We start from the raw sequence: 21,465 nt of genomic DNA, 5'->3' as shown, positions 1-21,465 counted from the left end.
TCAGGCAGCATCTGTAGAGAGAGAGAAGCAGTTGACGATTCAGTTCATAACGCCATGAACCTGAAGCATTATCTCTGTTTCTTTCTCCGCAGACGCTGCCTGACCTGCTGAGTTCTTCTAACATTCACTGATTTTGTTATATTAGTCCAAAGCATAGAGATTTGAGCTGACAAGATTTCTAATTCCTTCCTGTTATTGTTGCCATATGGGATTTAAATGGGGCTAGCGGTTTATAGATGAAATATGGGACTTTATTTATTCACTTATTGACATAAAGAGCGAGTAGGCCCTTCTACCCCTTTGAGCCATGCCACCCAGTAATACCTTGATTTAATCCTAGCCTAATCGCAGGACAATTTACAATGACCAATTAATTTACCAACTAGTACATCTTTGGACTGTGGGAGGAAACCAGAGCACCCAGAGGAAACCCATGTGGTCATGGGGGAACACACAAACTCCTTCCAGGCAGCGATGGGACTTGAACCCAGGTCGCTGGTAATGGGAAGTGTTGTGCTAACCACTAAGCTACTGTGACTTCCCTTGTCCATGTGGAGTTAGCGTTACCCATAGTGTTCGGAGGGCTGCTTGGAGTAGCCCTCCACAAGCTGACCAAAGAGTTACACGCAAGGAAGTGAGAATAGTTTTCTGTACTATTGATGCATTATCTGAGAAGGTGCTGGATGTAGATTCACAGGGAGTGGGAACGTGTGGAGAATTGGAAAGCTGCTTCAGGTATAGAGATGATGGGCCAACTGATCTTCTGAAGTGGAGGTGGGGGGAAGGGGGAGGATCGATGCTTCTGCTGCTACTTGTGAGATGGGAGAGGGAAGGCGGGGTTCTAATGTTTCTTTCATTCAATGGGGTGTCTTGTTTTGTGGATGTCCGTGAAGAGTAAGACTTTCAGGTTGTATACTGTATACATTCTCTGATATTAAATTGAACCATTTGAAACTTGTACCATAAAGAATTGCAACATTGGAAAGAAGCCCCCCATTTGGTCCTGGAGGTTCTGAAGAGAGCAACGCCAGAGGGTGTTAAAGTGAATGAAGAATTAAACTGAGTTTGATCCAAACCATTTATCAATGTCTCTGTCTTCTGTTGAACTTGCCAGGATGCTTACCTCTGCTCTCTGCCCACAGAGCTTGCTGACGGGACTGATGTACTATCGGCCTGAGGACCCTGTGGAGTACCTGGAGGGATGTTTGCAGAGAGTCCGGGAGCTTGGAGGGCCAGAGAAGGTGAAGTGGGACACCTTCATCTCTCAGGAGCGTCGACCGTTACCCCCCATCAACGGCGGGCAGGGGAAGAAGCCAATATTGCGGGCAGGTGAACGAGCAAAACGATTACTCTGCGGTTGTATCTAAGAGGGTGGTGGTGTTGGGGGGGCTGGGGGCGGGGGGGGAGCTGAGCCTGCTTTGGAAAGGCTGGTGTTGATTGTTTGTCTGGAAAGGAGAATCACAGAGCTGGAGCGGGAGCAACACATGGGTAAATCAGAGCCAAGTCCAACCTGCCTAACTGCTTTACGTTCCAGTCTTCCTGAAAGTGCCTTTTAATTTCCTGGTTGGAGAAGGAGGATGTCATGAAATCAGGCTCCTCAGCCCTTTCAGTGTACATCAACTATCTCACATCCATTTGCCCCAATCCTAAACTGATTTACACTAATCCATTTACCCTAATGATTTACATGAATTTACACTGCACTAATGATTTACACTAATCCATTTACGCTCATTCTAAACTGATTCCATTTTATTTTACCCAAATTCTCATCAACTCACCTCAGAATTTACCACCTACCTTCTGACAAGGGGCGATTTGTAGTGGCCAATAAAGCTGACGTCCTACACACCTTTGGGAATGTGGGAAGAAGACCCACAGGGATGTTCAAAGTTCAAAATAAATTTTATTATCAAAGTGCATATATGCCATCATATACAACCCTGAGATTTATTTTTCCTGTGGGCATACTCAGCAAGTTTACAGAATAGTAACTATAACAGGATCAGTGAAAGATCATCTAGAGTGCAGAAGACAACCAACTGTGCAAACGTAAATATAAATAAACAGCAAAAAATAACAAGAATCTGAGATAAAGAATACTTAAAGTGAGATCGTTGGTTGTGGGATCATCTCAATAGATGGGCAAGAGTGTAGTTGACCCCTTTTGTTCAAGAGCCTGATGGTTGAGGGGTCGTAACTGTTCTTGAACCTGGTGGTGTGAGTCCTGAGGCTCTTGTACCTTCTACCTGATGGATGCAGCTGTCCTATGACAGTGTTTTGTGTAGATATACTCAGTGTTTGGGAGGGGTCTACCAGTGATGTACTGGGCCGAATCCACTACCTTCTGTGGTGGTTTGTCCATCGTCCTCAGTGAAGATCTCGACACCATTAGTCACTTTGAGACTGGATGCGGTGTGTCTGAAGATGACTTGTCAGGCCAATTCGGGCACGGAATGTCCTGGCACATGTTGGGCAGACGTGTAGGCGCTGCAGTTGTTGCGCTGGTGGCTCTGGACTTGCGCGGCTCGTGCTTATGTTGTGTTTTAGCAATGCACCTTGCTTCGTAAGCTTGACAGCCCTTGTGGATGAGGCCGCGCCAGGTAGGGCGGTTTTGTGCCAGTGTTTCCCAGGAGGTCGTGTCTATGTCAAATGACCTCAGGGAGGCCTTTAGTGTGTCTTTGTAATGTTTCTTCTGTCCTCCATGTGAGTGTCTTCCAGCAGAGAGTTCCCCAAAAAGGAGCTGCTTGGGTATGCGCTCGCCCGGCATGCGGATGACATGACCTGCCCACCGGGTCTGTGCTCTCATCAGCCGTGTGTGGACTGATGGTAGACTTGCTCTAGAGAGAACTTCAGTGTCTGGTACTTTATCTTGCCATCTGATGCCTAATATTCTGCGAAGATAAGTCATGTGGAAACGGTTGAGCTGTCTTGCATGCCTTCGATACACAGTCCACGTTTCACAGGCATACAGCACTACCTTTTGTAGCACTTTCCATTCAAAGGCATTGGTGCTTCCATACCAGGCAGTGATACAGCCAGTCAATACACTCTCCACTCCACTTCTATAGGCGTTTGTCAAAGTTTTAGATGTCAAGCCGATTCTCCGCAGACTCCCGAGGAAGTAGAGGTGCTGCCCTGCTCCAGCAGCAGAAGATACAAGGAGACGGAACAAAATCCTCACGGGCAGCACCAAAGGTCAGCCTTGCTCCAGAGCCACTGGAGACAGGAGACAGCAGCTCTGCTGTTGGGTGGGGAAGGAAGAACAGTGATGTTGACTTCTCAAACATGACAACACATCTGCTGCCAACTCCGGGCTTGACCTCGCACTACCAGGTTCAAGAACTGTTACTACCCCTCAACCAAAAGGCTCTTGAGCGAAAGGGGACTTGATTCCATTGCGCCAGGCTCTCCTGAGTGAAGCCGCTGGAGATGCTGTATTTTTCTTGGGGTTGAGCGTTGCCATTTTAAAAGCTCACATTACTGTGGATAAGAAGGACACAGTGTCTGGCAGGAAATGGGCAGTAGGCATTAGTGGGTATTTTTGCTGGTGGCAAAAGGGTAACAAGCTGAATGCCACAGAATTAGCACTAGTGTCTCAGCTTCTTTCACTGGTGGCTTCAACTTTGGATGAACATACAGAATGTGTAATTGTCAATGTCACAAAGAAAGGTAGGAAAATACTCTCAGTGCCCACTTTATTAGATACAGGAGATACCTAATAAAGTAGCCACTGAGTATGTTTCTGTAAGTTCATGGTCTTCTGCTGCAGTAGCCCATCCACTTCAAGGTTCAACATGTTCTGCATTCAGAGGTTCTCTCCCACACACCACTGTTGTAACATGTGGTTATTTGAGTTACTGTCACCTTCCTGTCATCTTGAACCAGTCTGGCCATTTTCCTCTAGCAACTCTTTTTAAACAAGAGTTGAGTGTTTTTGCCCACTCAACTGCTGCTCACTGGATGTTTTTTTCTGTTTCTCACACCGTTCTCTGTAAACTCTAGAGACTGTTGTGTTGAAAATCCCAGGAGATCAGAAGTTTCTGAGACACTTAAACCACCCCATCTGGCACCAGCAATTATTCTACGATCAAAGTCATTTAGATCACATTTCTTTCCCATTCTGATGTTTGGTCTGAACAACAACTGAACCTCTTGACCATGTCTGCATTGAGTTGCTGCCACACGATTGGCTGACTAGATATTTACATTAACGAGCAGGTGTACAGGTCTATCTAATAAAGTGGTCACAGAGTGTATGTATGTTGTAAGGAGTTTACAAAGGGGTAAAGGAAGATTCCCTTTATCAAGGATTGGACTCCTGTCTCTCCACTCGCCTTCTCATCTTCACTGCCATCTCGCCTCTCCGCTCTGTCCTGCTGCAGGGTGTGGAGGGTCAGGAATGTTAAATTCCTCAGTATTATCATTTCTGCCCTGGGCTTAGCACGGAAGTGTAATTACTAAGTAAGCATGGCAGTGTCTCTACTTTCTTAGGTGTATGTGAAAAATTGGTTTGATATCTAATCCTTTGACAGATGTCTGTAGGTGTGCGGTGGAGAGTATATTGACTGTTTGTATCACCACCTGTTTTGAAAACGCCAATGTCTTTGAATGTGAAATGCTACTAAAAGTAGTGAATACTGCCTAGTACATCACGGGTAAAGCCCTCCCCACCATTAAGCACGTCTACACAGAGCACTTGTTACAGGAAATCAGCATCCATCATCAGGGACCCCCACCACCCAGGCCATGCTCTCTTTCTCACTGCTGCCATCAAGAAGGTACAGGAGCCTCAGTGCCCACACCACCAGGTGCAAGAACAGTTATTACCCCTCAACCGTCAAGCTCTTGAACCAGTGGGAATAACTTCACTAAACTTCACTTGTCCCATCACTAAACTGATCCCACAATCAATGACTCACTTTCAGGGACTCTTTATCTCATGATCTTGATATTTATTGCTTATTTATTTTTTTTTCCTTTTTGTATTGCACAGTTATTTTTCCTACATTGTTTGTTGTCCATCCTGTTGTGTGCGGTCTTTTATTGTTCCTACTGTGTTTCTTGTATTTATGCCTGCAAGAAAACAAATCTCAGGATTGTTTATGGTGATATATATGTACTTTGATACCAAATTTACTTTGAACTTTCAAATTCCAAAAAGAAGTTTAAGAGTTCATTTATTATCAAAGTATGTATCCATATATAACTCTGAGATTCATCTTCTCCAGATAGCCATGAAACAAAGAAAGGACGTGAACGTTGTTCAGAGAGAAACAGCAAACCCACCCCCCACACGGAAAAGAATGGCATCCAATCTTCAACCCCCAAACACCTTCCGCACACAAAATGCAACAAGAGCATAGACCCCCCCAACCTGCTACACAAAATGGAACAAGAACACGACCCCCAAACAGCCCTCCCCTGCACAAAAAAACGAACAGAACATAACAAGAACATCAACTCGCAAACCCCCTCCCCTTGCACAACAATGTGGAGAAGGAACAGGCAAAAAATACAGAATATAAAAACCATAAGTCTGGTAAAAGTCCACAGTCCATAACCGCAATAGTCCAATCCATAAATGCAGAACCATCAAAATATCCTCCGACATAATAACTGTTATTGAACCTGGTGGTGTGAGTCCTGAGTCTCCTGCACTTTCTTCCTGATGGCAACAACAAGAAGAAATAATTTCCTGGGTGGTGGGGGGGGTCTCTGATGCTGGAATCTGTTTTCCTGCCACAACGCTCCATATAGATTCTCAATGGTGGGGAGGGCTTTACCCCTGATGGACTGGGCCATATCCGCTACTTTCTATAGGATTTTCCCTTCAAAGATATTGGTGTTTCCATTCCAGGCTGTCATACAACCAGCTAATGTATTCATTCTCTCTGTCTCTGTGTCTCTGTGTCTCTGTGTCTCTGTGTCTCTGTGTCTCTGTCTCTGTCTCTCTCTGTCTCTGTCATTCTCTCACTCTGTTGTCTGTCTGTCTCTCTCTCTCCCTGTTTCTCTCAATCTCATGATAGGATAGTGGTTAGCATAACACTATTACAGTGCCAGGGACCCAGGTTCAATTCCCGCTTTGTACATTCTCCCTGTGACCATGTGGGTTTTCTGGCTACCTCCCACATTCTAAAGATGTACATGGGTGTAATTGGGTTGCGTGGGCTAATTCGACCAGAAGGATCTGTTACCCTACTGTATCTCTAAAAACAAAAATATATAATCTTGCACCAATAAACTTATGTTAATTTTGTTGTTATTTTGCACATGCAAGTTACTTATAATTTACATTAACTTGTATTTGTCCTTGTCTTGTACTGTGTAGCTGCTGTAAATAGCTAATTTTCTCAGCATTTCTACCCTGGGTATGCCCACCTATGAAAACAATAAAAACTTGTACAAATGCATGATCTACTATTCTGTGCATTGTTGCAATTTTCCAAATGGTGAAGGGTGAAATGTGTGCCTGATTTCCTTTGGTTCCAAAGTGGGATTGGGGGAGCAGTATTCAGTGTTTGTGGTGTGGAAAATGTAACTAGAGTGAGATTGCTGGCAACCTATCGAAGTCTGGGGAGAGTAATGCCTTTTTTAACAGGAAATAAAGGAACATTTTTAATATATGACAAGTGCTTTTTAGCAGTACTGCAGTCTAATGCAAGCCTGGGTCTCTGAGGGTTTATTTAAAGATTATAAAGGCTTTAAACAAAAGCTGATGTATGGAAGGTGTGTGTGATGTGTGACACCGATTTAGTCATTTAACAATTTGCTTCAATGACTGACACGCAGGAAAATAAGCCAGTCCCTCTTTCACGGAGAAGGTGGCAGTTCTCGTGTGTTAATTTTTTTACTGTAATTCCTGTCATCTCTCTATCTTTCCTTATTACCCCCTTGGCTCCCCAGACACACTCACACACACACACACACACACACAAACAGAAAGCAATAAACAGGGAGCCTGGTGAACTCATCCGGCAATTGGAATGTATTGCAGCGAGACCCCACAATTGCAAAGAGACACAATGTGGAAGCGGAATTTCAAGCCGCCACGTTCAGCTCTGGTCCCAGATCACGGGAAGGGATGTGACGACAGTTGGGAGTGGGAGTGCACATTGTACTTGCTGGAGTTGAGAAGAATGTAGGGGCGAGGGGGGAGGGGGATCTCATTGGAACTTACCAAATATTGACAGGCTTAGATAGAGGGGATATGGAGAGGATGTTTCCTGTAGTGGGAGGGTCTAGGACCAGAGGGCCCAGCCTCAGCTTAGAGGGGCGTCCATTTAGAGCAGAGATGAGGAGGAATTTCCTTAGCCAGAGGCTGGTGAATTGTCTGCCACAGACGGCTGTGGAGGTCAAGGCCTTGGGTGCATTTAAAGTGGAGATTGATAGGTTCTTGATTAGTCAGAGCGGCAAAGCTTAATAGGGTTGAGAGGGATAATAAATCAGCCATGATGGAATGGCGGAGCAGACCGAATGGCCTAATTCTGTTCCTATACCTTATGGATTACTGACATTGTTGAAGCAGGGACACCACATGAGGCAGAGGCCCAACCGCCTGCTGCAGCGAGCCACACAGCAATAGGGAATTTTGAACTTTGATCTGAAAGGTCACAGTTCCTTTCCAAGAGCTCCCCTCACTGAAGCTGCAGAAATCCCCCAACTGATTTTCTGTTTCAATGAGATGAGGTTCACCAAGTGGACAATTATCTGACAAGTAGATTATAATGTGTGAATGTGTGATATTGGCCATTTTGCCTGAAAGAAAATAAAGGAAGCTCTTTGTTTTAAACGGTGAGAGACCGGGAGCTCTGAGAACATAAGAGCATAATGCAGAGAGATCTGGGTGTACCGTTGCCTGGTCTGCAAAAAGGCTAGCGTGCAAGTTAAAGAAATAATTGGGAAACCCAACAGAATATTGTGTTATGAATTGACCACATGAGTAGGGAGCTTGTTCTTCAGTTGTGTAGGATATTGGTGAGACCACATCTGGAGTACTCTGCACAGTAATGATCTCTTTACTTAAAAAAGGATGTAAGTGTGTTGGAAATTGTTCAGAGAACAAAGGAAGTGCACAGTCTTTTGCACATGGGCCGTTTTTGCTCTTTGTTAGGTGCAGTCTTTCATTATGATTCTTGGATTTACTGAGTGTGTGTGTGTGTGTGTGTGTATGTGTATGTATTTAGGACTTAGAACTTAGAACTTTGAAACAGAAAATAGAACAAGTCAGTGCTGGGACAGGCCCTTCAGTGCACAATGTTGTACCAAACCAGCTAAAAATTAATCTAAAAATCCTCCAGAAAACTACTCGCTACATGATGTCCATATCCCTCCATCTTCTTCATATTCATGTGCCTATTTAAATGTTTCTTAAAAGCCTCTAATGTATTTGCCTCTACCACTAAAACAGGCAGGCATCCACTATTGTCTGACTAACAAAACTTACCCCTTGCAACCTCTTTGAACCTCTCCCCCGTCACCTTCCATGCACGTCGTGGGATGGTTGGTTTGCCTCAAGAGAAAAGATTGGAGGGATTTGTCTTCCTATTCGAGTTCCAGTTGAATTGTCATTCAACCATATACAGTACGTGTGCACAGCGAAACGAAAGAGCATTCCTCCGAGGCCAAGCTGCAAAATACAAGGCCGACAGTCACACACAGTACGTATGGTTATGATGGCATGTACATTCACAATATAATATTTGTACAAGTCCCCAAGTGGCATGGCCTGAAGATTGATGGCGCATGCAATTTTGTCTTGGAGCCATATTTCCTCAAGAACAAACATGCAGCAGTTCCTCAAGTCGTGTTGGGCCAGCTGCGGAAGTGGGCAATCCGCTGGTCTCTCCAATGAAATTTAAAACATTATAAAGGAACTCTACTGAAACATTTAAAATCCTGAAGGGTCTCAGATGTTACATATCCTCAGGGTTGCTTTCCCTGCAAACTGATCCTGACCACCTCCCACTGATCTTTCGTTGTCAGTTCCTCCCCAGATGGCATCTGCTGTTGGTCCTTTCCTTAACTATAGCCATGCAATGATGAATCGGCTGTGAAACTGGACTGGTCATAGGAAACAGGAAGCTGTCCATGAAAGGTGAACTGGAACTAAACTGTGACTTGGATTAAATTGGCTTTGACCTGTTACCGGAAATGGTTTGTTTTTGGCCACATTTCTCTGATTTGGCCACTGGTGAGCTGCCGGAACTCGAGGGGGGGTTGGTGTCTAACCTCAAGTGATTCCTTATAAAAGCTGAAGATTTAAACGTCCTGCTCGTCCTGTGATCTTTAGTCAGGACCTGATGGGTGCCCTGCATCTGCACTAGGATAAGGAAGAAATATGCCCTCTGCTTCTGATGTTTGATTCCTGTCTGTGGACAAGAGAATTGCTCAACTCCTTGTGCACTGCGGGTTTGCGAAGAGGCTGTGGAAAACGAGGCAAGGGTCTGTGCCGTGGTTCATTTGGAAAGCTGTGTGAGAGAGGACTCTTTGATCTATGGGCTGATCTCAGAGACGGGCATCAAATGCTGCTGGGAGATCATTGACTCAGTAGAAGATGGCCTTTGGTCTCCCCAAAACTTGCTGGTTTGCTGGCACATTGAAATGTCCAGAGAGGAATGCTACCGACTGGCATTTTCCAGGTTGCAGAAGTACATCTAAATCCGGAATGTTCTGTGGGAGCATCTTTACCAGTCATGGTTCAAGGAGGCAGCTCACCACCACGTTCATGCAAACAATTAGTTCATTCTTTGTGTGCTGTGTCGCACCATGTGGGCGATCACGGTCTTGTCTATGACGGTGATTGTTCTTGGCAAACTTTTCGAATGAAGTGGTTTGCCATTGCATTCTTCTGGGCAGTGACTTTACTAGATGGGTGGTCCCAGCCATTGTCAATGCTCTTCAGCGATTGCCTGGTGTTAGTGGCTACAAAACCAGGATTTGAGATATGCAAAATAGCGGAGGGAAGGAGCTCCATACACTTCCTTTGGTAGAGACGTATCTCCACCCTGCCACCCTGAACAGTTAGTAATGAGCAATAAAAGCTGCAAATAATGAAAAAAATCAATTGTATGTCCTCTTCAGGATTGCACTTAGGACTATGTAGAGAGAGTATTACTGGTAACAGGTTCCTTTTGGCAATGTTTTATGATTAATTTTGCCATTAGTGAGTACTGGAACCTGCAGTGCATCTGAGTAAAGTTTAAAAATGCACTTGGCTATTTAAAACACACAGAAGCAGATTGAACTATTGGCTGAGGCCTTTTTTTTTGTGTCTATTTTTGTTTTCCAACTTCCTGACCGCAGGCTTCTTGTCCCTGTTCTGCTCTTGGCCTCAGATGTTCGAGGCAGAGTCAAGCGGGGAGCAGATGTCCCATCCCACTGCACTAAGCCTTCACCGCAGTGAAACCAAAGTGGCAGCGAGCCCCTCCCCACAGGAAGTTCACCTTCTGCATCTGAAGTTTTTGGGTGCTGCTTAGATGTTTTGAGTCTGACACCTTTGCTGACCACTATGTGCAGTGCTCATCAGACGTGACTAATCCCATCGCTGAATCTCTTCCAAACAATGTCTGGGGGTCGGACATGCTGATTGTTTCTGAACGTTGCTGATCAGAATCGGATATTTGAAACATCAGACACCCCCCTCCCCCCAGATGAAGGTTAAGTTTTGTTCTGGGTTAGCTCCTTTATAAAATTATACTTAAAAGGGAAATTGAAACAAATCCATTTAAATGTCTAAATTTAGAGTTCAGCCATCAATAAAATAGTTCGTTTATTTATGCAGACAGTTGCTTGGACAAATGCTCTATTCAAGCATTGTTGTTGTCAGGCTGAGTTTGCCTTGCATTTAAACAATTAACTTCCTTTTAAATTACCAATTTCACTCTGCTGTTTACTGAGAGGAACTGACACCATCTGAAGCTGATTATTATATCTTACTAATAATGTGTTCTTTCCAGACTGTCTACCTTGGCTACTAGCAATCAGAAGTTTATAGGGCAAGAGAACGATTAAATCTGGAACTGCTCCAGTTTCTAGTTGCGCCATCTTTGCTAAAAATCCACAGAACCAATAAGGATGTCTCTTCAACAATAGCTTTGTCTTTCAGGCCAACATCTCCTTTAATTGAGATCTTCTCCAAAAGCTTAGTTGTCATTATACATCAATTTTAGTTTGTTCGATTTGTTCGAACTTAAGATTGTTATTTTGCATAACAGTTGCGTGGCTACAGTTAAGTTTGTGGTTTAGCCCTGGTGGAGGGGAAAATATTTCTCTGCTACTACTTCTAGGTTGATATATTGGCAATAGTCCTGTGACTGGAATATTGGTGGAATGCCAGTGTCTATGGAAGATTCTGTGTGAGAGCAAGTGATTCCGCCAGGAAGAGACTAAAGAAAAAAGATATGTTAATGGTGCGTGAGCGGGGATTAAGCAGGTGGGACTTGTGCTCTTCAGAATGGATTCTGAAGTCCATTCCTCTCTCGTTCTTCTGAAATTTAGAAGAATCGCCCTCGTTCTTCTAAAGTTTAGAAGAATCTCCTCTTGTTCTTTTAAAGTTTAGAAGAATGAGAGGAGGTCCCACTGAGTTGAACAGGTTCTTGTGGGGTTGAAAGGGTAGACGTAGGGTTGATATTTCCCTTAGCTGCAGTGTCCAGCCCTAGAGGTCAAGTTCTCGGAATAATTGGTCAGTATCCACAACAGATGAGAAGAGATTTTGCCAGACAGTAAGGAATCCTTGGAATTCTCTACTAAAGAGGGATGTAGGGGCTTAGTTGCTGAGTATGTTCAAAGTGCAGATCAGTGAATTTTTATGTATTAATACAATAAGGGTGAGGCATTAGTGGAGGAAAATGGTAAAGGAACGAACATGATATTATTTAGTAGGAGAACAGGCATGAGGGACTTCTTGAATCACGATGTTTTTGCTATCAAAGGTTCTTCAGAAGTCAAGAATGAGGCACAAATTTTGTTGCTTATGTCCATATTACTAAGCATTACGAGAACAAAGATTGAACAAAGAAAGAGCTAATAGAACAAAAAAATTGTGGTCTTCTACAAAAACTAGTTCCAACTAAAAAAAATAGTGCTCTTTTGATAAAAATTAGCCTATAAAATAGCCAGATTCAAGTGGCATGACACCTGCTACAGAGAAACTAAGAAGCTTCTAGAAAAATACAGAAGCGACCTAACTCTCAACGTGGAGAAGGCCAAGGAAATCATTGTGGACTTCATGAAGGTGCAGATGAACCATCCTTCTCCGCGAAAACATGGCTCCTCCATAGAGAGAGTTAAGTGCATCAAGTTCCTGGGAGTTCATAGCACAGACGACCTTACCTAGTCCCTCAACATCACCTCCCTGAACAAGAAGGCACAGCAGCGTCCCCACTTCCTAAGGAGATTGAGGTAACTGGGGCTCCCCCTGCCCCCAAGTGAATTTTACAGGAGCACCATTGAGAGTGTCTGGACAAGTTGCATCTCCATCTGGTGTGATGGAGTCTGGGTCATCCAACTCTGCCACTGGCTTCCCTTTCTCGTTCATGAATAGTCCAATTTCCACACGTAATTGGAAAAAACGTTTGAGTACAACCCCTCTGCTCAACCAGCAGACTTCAGTGTGGTGGGGTAGGCCGTGTCCAATATTACTTTCAGACAAAAGAGTGTCAAATTGCCGATGGTTGAGTCCCTTGGCTCTAATAAAATTAACCGTTTTGATTACTACATCCGTGACATTGTCCATTTTCAGGCTCGTGCTACAAAACGCCTCTTGGTGTATAATACAATGAAAATTCCAGAGTTCCTGCTCTGGATTCCCTGTCTGAGCTTTCTCTCTGAGTTTCGCAACAACTCCTGTCTTTTTCCCAACTGTGGATGGTGCGCCATCTGTTGCCACGCTGATAGTGTGACTCCAGTCAACTCCCAGTCTGTCCAAGGCCTCGACGAGGCTGGAGAAAACGTTGTTCGCTGTACTGGTGTTTGTCATGGGCACCATCTCCACAAACTCCTCGGTGACGGTCAAAGATAGATAGATAGATAGATATACTTTATTAATCCCGAGGGAAATTTGGTTTCGTTACAGCTGCACCAACCAAGAATAGAGCGTAAATATAGCAATACAAAAACCACAAACAATCAAACAACAAAATGCAAACTATGCCAAATGGAAAATAAGTCCAGCACCAGTCTATTGGCTCAGGGTGTCTGACCCTCCACGGGAGGAGCTGCACGTTCGATGGCCACAGGCAGGAACAACCTCCCGTGCCGCCAAGTGTTGTATCTCGGTGGAATGTGGCCGAAGTTCAACAATAAAAAGTTCAATATCCAGTCTGCAAACACGTTCCTCAATCATAATATGCCCCGGATTGCACCATCCGTTGTTAGCCAGATCACTAAGCACCCAACTCCTTTACGCTTACTGCTCTCTGTGCACTTCCGGTCAGCCGGAACGGTATTACCCACCAAACTCCTCTTCTCCAAAAGTCTCTGTTGTCTCGACCTGGTCCTCTTTCCTCGACTTTGTGATCCCCCTCTGCATCCCCTGTGTGTTTTCCTTCGGATTTCAGCAGGGGTGTCCATTGCTCCGTTTGCTAAACTAGCCGGTATTTGCTGGTCCGTGGAATACACAATGCGACCTTGCTTCTGTCCCGTGTGTCAGGATGTAACCATTTCCAGCGCTAAAGAAAACCCAAATAAAACTCTGTCTACCAGCATGTTAAAGAGGGTGCAGCTTCGACGTGTTACTGTGAGGAAAAAAATACAAAAATTAACGTAAATTAAAAAGTAAGAAGAAGAAAGTAAGAATAGATCGGAACGGCTGTACCAGGCTGCATGCACGACCGGCGTATGTGCACACAAAGATGCATCAACACCACAAATAAGTATTCCTAACTGAGCTACATCAGTCACGTCAATAGAGGAGGCAATAAATCACTTCACCTTGTCTTTTAGTTGACTGTTCAAATCTCCTGCAAGGTCCCCGATTCTCTCTGCCACAGTATTTCTTGACAAGCTGATATTACTAAAAGCCTGTCTCTTCTCAGGGCACACCAGCTCAGCTGCCGTCAGCATGCATGCTTTGATGAACTCCCCCTCTGAGTATGGCTTCGACGCAGCAGCTACTTTGTTGGCAATAATATAGCTGGCCTTGACAGCTCCATCATGAGTCTCTCGACTTTTGGTGAACACTGATTGCTATTTTTTTCAGAGCTGCTTCAAGCTCGTTTACCTTTTGCGTTCTGAATTGTCCTGTATACTTGTTGTATTTTTCTCTGTGTGACGTCTCATAGTGTCGTTCGATATTGTACTCTTTTGCCACAGCCACTTGTTACGAGCATATCAGACACACAGGTTTGCCGTTGACCTCTCAGAAGAAAAAACAAACTTTCCAATTATCATTGAATATCCGACCTTCGATGTCAACTTTTCTTGGAAAGCATTTTGAACCGCAGCAGCAAACAGTCTCAGCTTTGCTACAGGTGTTACTTACCTGAGTACTCTGTGTGCTTATACTGTGTCTGACGATGTAAGTGGGGCCCTAGTGGTCTTCAGTGCAGGGTGGTAGGTGCTTATGCACAGCGGGTGGTTAACTGCCGTCTACTGTTTTCTAAGTACACACAACAAGCTGCCGGCGCAGCAGGCAGCACAGACAGCGGTGGGAGAGAGAGCGGCTGCCATACAGGTACGTAATAAATGGTGGTGAATATACTTTTTTTTCCCCCAAATCATCCCGCGGGCTGGTAGTTTGACACCTCTGATCATAGGGGTCTCCCTACCATCTACTGGGGACATTTATCAAGAGCGCTGTGTAGACAGGACCTTTAGTATAATGAAGGACCCCACCCATCCATCCAGCATGCTCTTTGACTTTCTACCATTGGGCAGGAGACTCCGATGCATAAAAGCAGGAATGGTCAGGGTCAGAAACAGTTTGTTCCTCAGGCCATTAGGCTTCTGAACCCACTGCCACGTCGCATTTGAAGCATCACTGGATAATCTGTTCTGTACCTTCCAATATTTAATTTATGCTCTTTACTTTGTTTATTTATACATAATCCCTGTGTAAATTTTATCCTTACTTACATAAGTAATTGTGTGTTATATGTGTGTAATGTGTTAGGCTTTCCACCCTGGTTCGGAGAAACGTTGTCTCGTTTGATGGTATACATGTACTGTATATAGTTAAATGACAAACTTGACAATTTTCTGGAAAATTAACTGGAAACTTGCAGGTCTATAGGTGATTATATAACAGTACTAAGTATAGGAAAAGTAAACTACACGAAAAATACCAAATGCAATAAGCATATACAACAGTTTATCTCTGAGTGACAGGAGAACACACATTATAGTACAATATTCTCTGTTTTATTATTTTGTACATTATTATTGCACAATGGTAAATTATGTATATTATTATTCTATACTTTATTAGTTATTATATTTATTATTATCACCAATTGTGTTTTTAAATGTTGCTGCTGTAACAAAATAATTTCCCACTCAGGATCAATAAGGTACTTTTTGTTGTTGTTATTAAAAATAACAATTCTACATCCTAATCCAACAAGCTGAATGGGCCAACCCCTGCTTCTGTTTTTATCAGTTCTTGTTTCTGAATCTGAGGGAGATGCCTCCATTTCAGTCGAATTGACCTTAAGTGGTCAAGGGATCCCAGCCAAATGTGAAGCAGAACTGAAAACGTTGGGAACACCCAATGTGTCAGGCAGCATCTGTAGAGACAGGGTGAATGATTGTTTCTGGTTGGTAGCCAGGGAGATGAAGGGGAGTTAATGTCTGAAATACCTTTGGGACCAGGGCTGCACTTTACTGTAATTAACCTTGTCTTCTAGAGCTGGGAATTGCCCCCCATCGCCGCTATGATCGTCTGCCTCCCATCCAAGCCCAGTTTTCAATCGAGAGCGACTCGGACATGACAGAATCTTCAGGGCTGATTCAAGAATATGACGTCTTCGACCCAGGCAAACCAAGGCCCTGCATCATCTTTGTTATTGGTAGGCCTTTGCTTTCCTTCAATGTTGTCTGTAGAAAAAACCCACCTTTAACATAAAGTGCCCAAGGACATTTGTGCTGTAAAAATTTTAAAAAGTCAATAACATTGGAACAAAGGCTTGAACAGAGGATTAGTGAGGGTGTTTTATTCAATGCTAAATAATGCTGCTATTTTTGCTCTGACTGTAAAATTGCCGAACATTGATACTGAATGTGTAATGTTTTTGCTGTGCTGGTTACACTACAGGCTCCCGCTAACTGCTTCATTATAGAGTGTGTTCCCTAAGTGAGTTGTGGCTCAGTCATAATCCTCTTGCTTGAGCCAGTCCTACCTGAAGATCCTCACCACCCAGGCCATGCTCTTTTCTCTCTGCTGCCATCAGGTAGAAGGTACAGGAGCCTCTGGACTCACACCACCAAGTTCAAGGACAGCTACTACCCTTCAACCAGCAGGCTCTTGAACAAAAGGGGGTGCCTACACTCATTTAAGGACTCTTTTGCCTTGTTGCCACATACTCATTGTTATTGCTATTTACTTATAATTGCGTTTGCACAGTTCTCTGTCGATTGTTTCCAGTTACCGTTCTATGGATTCGCTCACTATGCCCGCAGAAGAAGAATCTCAGGGTTGTATAAGGTGACATGGATGTACGCCGAACGTAAATTTTACTTTGAGCTTTCTCTGGCCCTGCGTTTAAAGAGTTAAATCAGTGCTGTGTCTGTCTGCTCATGTGGATGTAACAGATCCTGTGAAACCAGGGGACTTTGCCTCGTTTCGTCGTCTCTCTGGCCCAGATGTATTATTAAGGCTGCAGCCCGTGGGAGCTTGCTGTGCACGAACTGGCTGCTGCATTCCCACAGTGACTACGTTTCCAGCACTGGGCAGCGCTGTGGGAAGCCCTGAGGTCGGAGAAGATCAGTATTTATCCACCTTTAACTGCCTTTCGGGCTGAGGTTTCAGAGGGCAGTTTGAGGTTTACCACACTGATACTCGGAGCCTGGGAGCAAGAAATCTCAGTGGAATCATTCAGCACTTTCTATAGAGAGGTCTATTAACAGCATCGCAGTTGCGTGGGGGAACCAGGTGCGGATCTGCAAAACCATGAAACACCCGTGGCTCGGAGGAAGGAGGCTGCCTGGGAGGGTTTGGGCTGGTGCTGCACACCAGCAGCACCTGCCCCCTGGTGTCGAGGGGCCGCACAGACCCTGTCAGGAGCTGCCCAGACAGAAGAGCGTCATGGTAGAGCAATCCCCCCCAGGGAGACACCAGCTTCCCCATCACAGACCGTCACAGACTGAGGGAGGTTTATTGTTCTCCTTGAACATAGATGCCATGTTTTGAGAGAGAATAAAAGGTTAAAGGTGAAAATTCAAAGCTCTTAGTACAGGGCACATAACCAATGCTACAATGAGTGACAGGGAATCTATGGTATGTTGGTCAGGTAGCATTCGGGCGTAGAGGAAGGCACGAGGGTCACGGTCCTGGGAGGGATGGGCTTCTAATGGAGGAACATGAGAGAGTGGAGCCCACTTTCTTGGAGAGCAGTTAGGGGAAAACTGAAGGTGACTTAGTGGCACAGTGCCGTGCTGGGGATGGGGCAAAAATCCTTCTCTTACACTGGTAAGTACAGAAGAGCCTGTAGACAGGAGAAATCCGGAAGGGCAGGAGGAGGCTCAAGTACAGCATGGACCTGCTGACCTGAACGGTTTGTGTTTGGGCTGGGTATGGTCAGGCAAGAAGAGCGGCAACTGCGTGGGAGTAGGAATTCAGGGCATGCTGAGGCACGGAGTGTAGTCCCTGCAAGGCGTGACGATGCTGACCACTTGAGCGACAGACAGGAGGAGTGGGTGTGCACAGCTGCATCTATATTAAATTCTGAACATCTGTATTCTGAAAAGAGGATGCTGTCCAAGTTGCATGCCTCTGAAAAGAGGATGCTGTCCAAGTTGCAGGCCATCTTGGACAATGTCTCCCATCCACTACATAATGTACTGGTTGGGCACAGCAGTACATTCAGCCAGAGACTCATTCCACTGAGATGCAGCACAGAGCGTCATAGGAAGTCATTCCTGCCTGTGGCCATCAAACTTTACAACTCCTCCCTTGGAGGGTCAGACACCCTGAGCCAATAGGCGGGTCCTGGACTTATTTCCTGGCATAATTTACATATTACTATTTAATTATTTATGGTTTTATTACTACTTAATTATTTATGGTGCAACTGTAACGAAAACCAATTTTCCCCGGGATCAATAAAGTATGACTATGACTACTACTAAGTAAAGGCACGCACAAGGGAGATGGCTTTAACTGATGTATTCACATTGCAGAGAGAGAGAGAGAACAATGCGCATGTGCAGGCCACAGGTCAATATGTAGTGCTAAGAGGAGGGTCATTGCTCTAAATGAAATAGATCCATTCATTACACTTCCTCCCCTTTAGATTAATGCACCATAAAACTGTATATGTACAAAACATTTAGTTTCCTCTTCATAACCCATATTCCAAAAAAACATGCTTTCACAATAACAGTCCATGACTAAGTTCACAGTTCTAAAGATTCAGTCTTTTAGGTGGCACTGTTTCTTTCTGGATAGAGCCTCTGGACCTGTAGAGTGGCAAGAAGTTTGGTAGGTGTCTTGTCTAAGACAATGTTCTCGGTTTCCCATGTCATGTTGCTGTTAGTGACATCGTCACTGAGAGGCAAGTCCGGTGACTGTAATGTGTCCGTCTTGTTGGATACAAGATCAATTCTGGCTTTCATGCCTTTGAATTTACCAATCCCCTTCTCAAACACCTTCTCACTACCATCAAGCAGCTGTGCCAGTCTCTGGTTGGTGCTCCCATTTGGGCTGCCATTGTCTGTTGATGTCACACTGGGAACTTTGATTGAATGCCACTGTGATCTTGTCTGTGACACTTTGTGCAGGCTTTTTCTTTGGACCGACAGTCATTTGGGAGGGTTTGCCACATCGATAACACCTGTGGCTTTTTATACCATTCAAGGACATTTTGTGCATTTCACATTCTAACCTCCTTTTCTGTCGTTCTGCATCCTTTGCTGCAGTCTCTAACGATATTGCAATGGTCAATACCCGTTCTAAGGTTAGGTCTCTTTCTGCCAGTAGCCTCCTTTGAGTGCTTTGACTTGCATGCCACATACAAGCCTGTCCCTTAATGCATCAGGAAGTCCATCTCTAAAGTCACAGTATTGGGAAAGTTTGCACAGTTCTGCAATGTATTCAGAAATGTTTTCATCTTTTAACTGGTTCCTTTTGTAAAATCTAAATCTCTCAGCTGTTACCAGCAGTTTAGAGCTCAAGTGATTTTGTAAGTTGTAACAATTTCATTGAATGTCTTGCTTGCTGGCTTTTCGGGAGTTACTAGGTTGAGTAAAAGACTATGTCCTTGTGCCCACTAAGCTAAGAAGCGTAGGGGCTTTCCTTTGCTCTTCCATGTTGTTCACGTTACAATACAGTTCCACCCTCTCAATATACGATCCCCAGACTTCATTACTGCTATCAGATTCATCAATTTTCCTGACTGAAGCCATTGCCATGTTACTTTCACTTTAAATTCAGCGCGTCTTTCATAGTTACACATGGCTCCTTTAGCTTTCTCTTGCTGTTTGACACTTGCTGTTTCGTCCCTTAACTGTCAGTGCAGATTGTGATATTTGTTGTGTCTGTGCACAACTACCTATATATTAAATAAATGCACACACGCTGGAGATGGCTTTAACTGGTGTTTTCACATTGCAACGAGAGAGAGAGAGAACAAAGCGCATGAGCAGGCAACAGATCAATACCTAGTGCTAAAGGTCAGTGGGGGGAGGGGTGTCATTGCTGTATGCTCTAAAAGATATAGATTCATACTGAAACCTCTTTATCTTGGGCGTCTCTAGAATCACGGCTGGTTAGCCCCTCCCTAACAATCCAATCGTCTCAGTGGTGAGGAAACCACCTTTCTCAAATTCCATACATCCAGGGTCGATATGACTTGGGTCCCACCAGACCGGGAGAGCCGGGACGTTTCGACCACCCACACCCCAATCTGAGTGAATACTGTGTAAATTCTGCCCACTTGCAATTACCCTTCGGGAAGAAATAACAGATCGTACACTGCATACAATTATAAGCAAGGTGTATTTGTGAATGTCAACTTAATCAAATATTTGTAAGTAAGGAAATGAATAAAAAGGCCCATTACAATTGAAACTGTCACATATGCACAAAGTTGGAGCTCAGGTTGTCCAAAAGCTGGAGGTGTCTTTGTACTCACAGCATTAACTCCTATTCTCCGGTCACCAATAGAACTTAACATTTTGGACTCCATCAAATCGTGCATTCCGCTTGGATTGATTCTTACCGCCGGTTCTCTCAATATTCCTCTTTCTCCAACTCCCACTGAAAAGAGCCTTGACCCCTTTAGCATCCATCACTAGCCCTCTCCGCCCAGCATTCTCTACAACTTGCCCCAATTCCACCACCATCCTGATTAGCTGACGCGACATTCCTGAGCTGAACGTCACAACCCCTTATCTTTCACGGTAACCCAAACACGACCAGCAAAACGCACAGTTTCTACAGAAAACTATTAAGTGAAATACCCCACAGCATTAGCAGTAAAATCTTAACCAGGGTGCTACAACCAGGACGTTAGAGGTGTCCATTGCTCTTCTGATTTTTGCCAGCTCCGAATGGACCAAGAGGGGCTTTCAATAACCACACTTGCAGTAAAGGGGAATCTTGGTTTAATTTTTCTGAGATCACTCACGCCTGGACAAATCAGTCTGAGTGGTCTGAATTCACTTGTGATGCATTCTATTCTAATTATTTTGCTTGAAAGGAATTTCAGTACTGGACTTGGCACACGCGAAGCCTTGAAAGTAATGAGCCCATGAGATTATTCCTGGAGAAGAGAGCTGGTTTGTTTACCAATATTAAAATATTGTCAATTAAAGGGGTTTATTAATATTGGCACTCACACACGCCAGATGCTATAATTACACAGGATGTAATGAAGAGCAGAACCTAAGGACTACAGTGGGGCGGGAGCAGGTGGCATTTAGAAGCAAATTGCCTTCTAAATGGAGATTATTTAAATAGCCTCTTCCCAGTGTGAATTGGCTGCCTAAACTTTGTCCCAGCAAACAAGTCACGCGCTGAGGAGATGGCAACTGCATCCTGGGGTGGCCATCTGTCAACATCGGCGGAGTACAGATGGTGCTTGATGGGGTGAAGGGCCTGGTTCTGAGCTATAAGACTGGACGATCAAATGCGCTGTGTCTTAAGTGAACACTGTTTCTCCACTACAACGCTGCTCATCCGCCATTAGAGGCAGAGATCCTGAAATTTGGAAATGTCTCCCTTTGCCTTTGGGGTGCTTCCTTATAGACCAATGGTCCCCAACCACTGGGCCGCAAAGCATGTGCTACTGGGCCGTGAGGAAACGATAT

General features: G+C 44.4%; 1 protein-coding gene across 1 annotated transcript in view; it reads left to right on the top strand.

The window, feature by feature from the left end:
- The window catches only part of LOC140186215 (adenylate kinase isoenzyme 1-like), a 173,256-nt gene that overhangs the window by 20,962 nt on the left and 130,829 nt on the right, over positions 1 to 21,465 (top strand). The window contains exons 2-3 of the mRNA XM_072240199.1: positions 1,143 to 1,329; positions 15,846 to 16,007. Coding sequence (XP_072096300.1) covers positions 1,143 to 1,329; positions 15,846 to 16,007 — 349 coding nt within the window. The remainder of the gene's footprint in view (positions 1 to 1,142; positions 1,330 to 15,845; positions 16,008 to 21,465) is intronic.

The sequence above is a fragment of the Mobula birostris genome, chromosome 22 (assembly GCF_030028105.1).
Source record: "Mobula birostris isolate sMobBir1 chromosome 22, sMobBir1.hap1, whole genome shotgun sequence".
Lineage (NCBI taxonomy): Eukaryota > Metazoa > Chordata > Chondrichthyes > Myliobatiformes > Myliobatidae > Mobula > Mobula birostris.
Note: the sequence above shows the minus strand (reverse complement) of the source record. Positions and strands in the feature narration are given on the sequence as shown.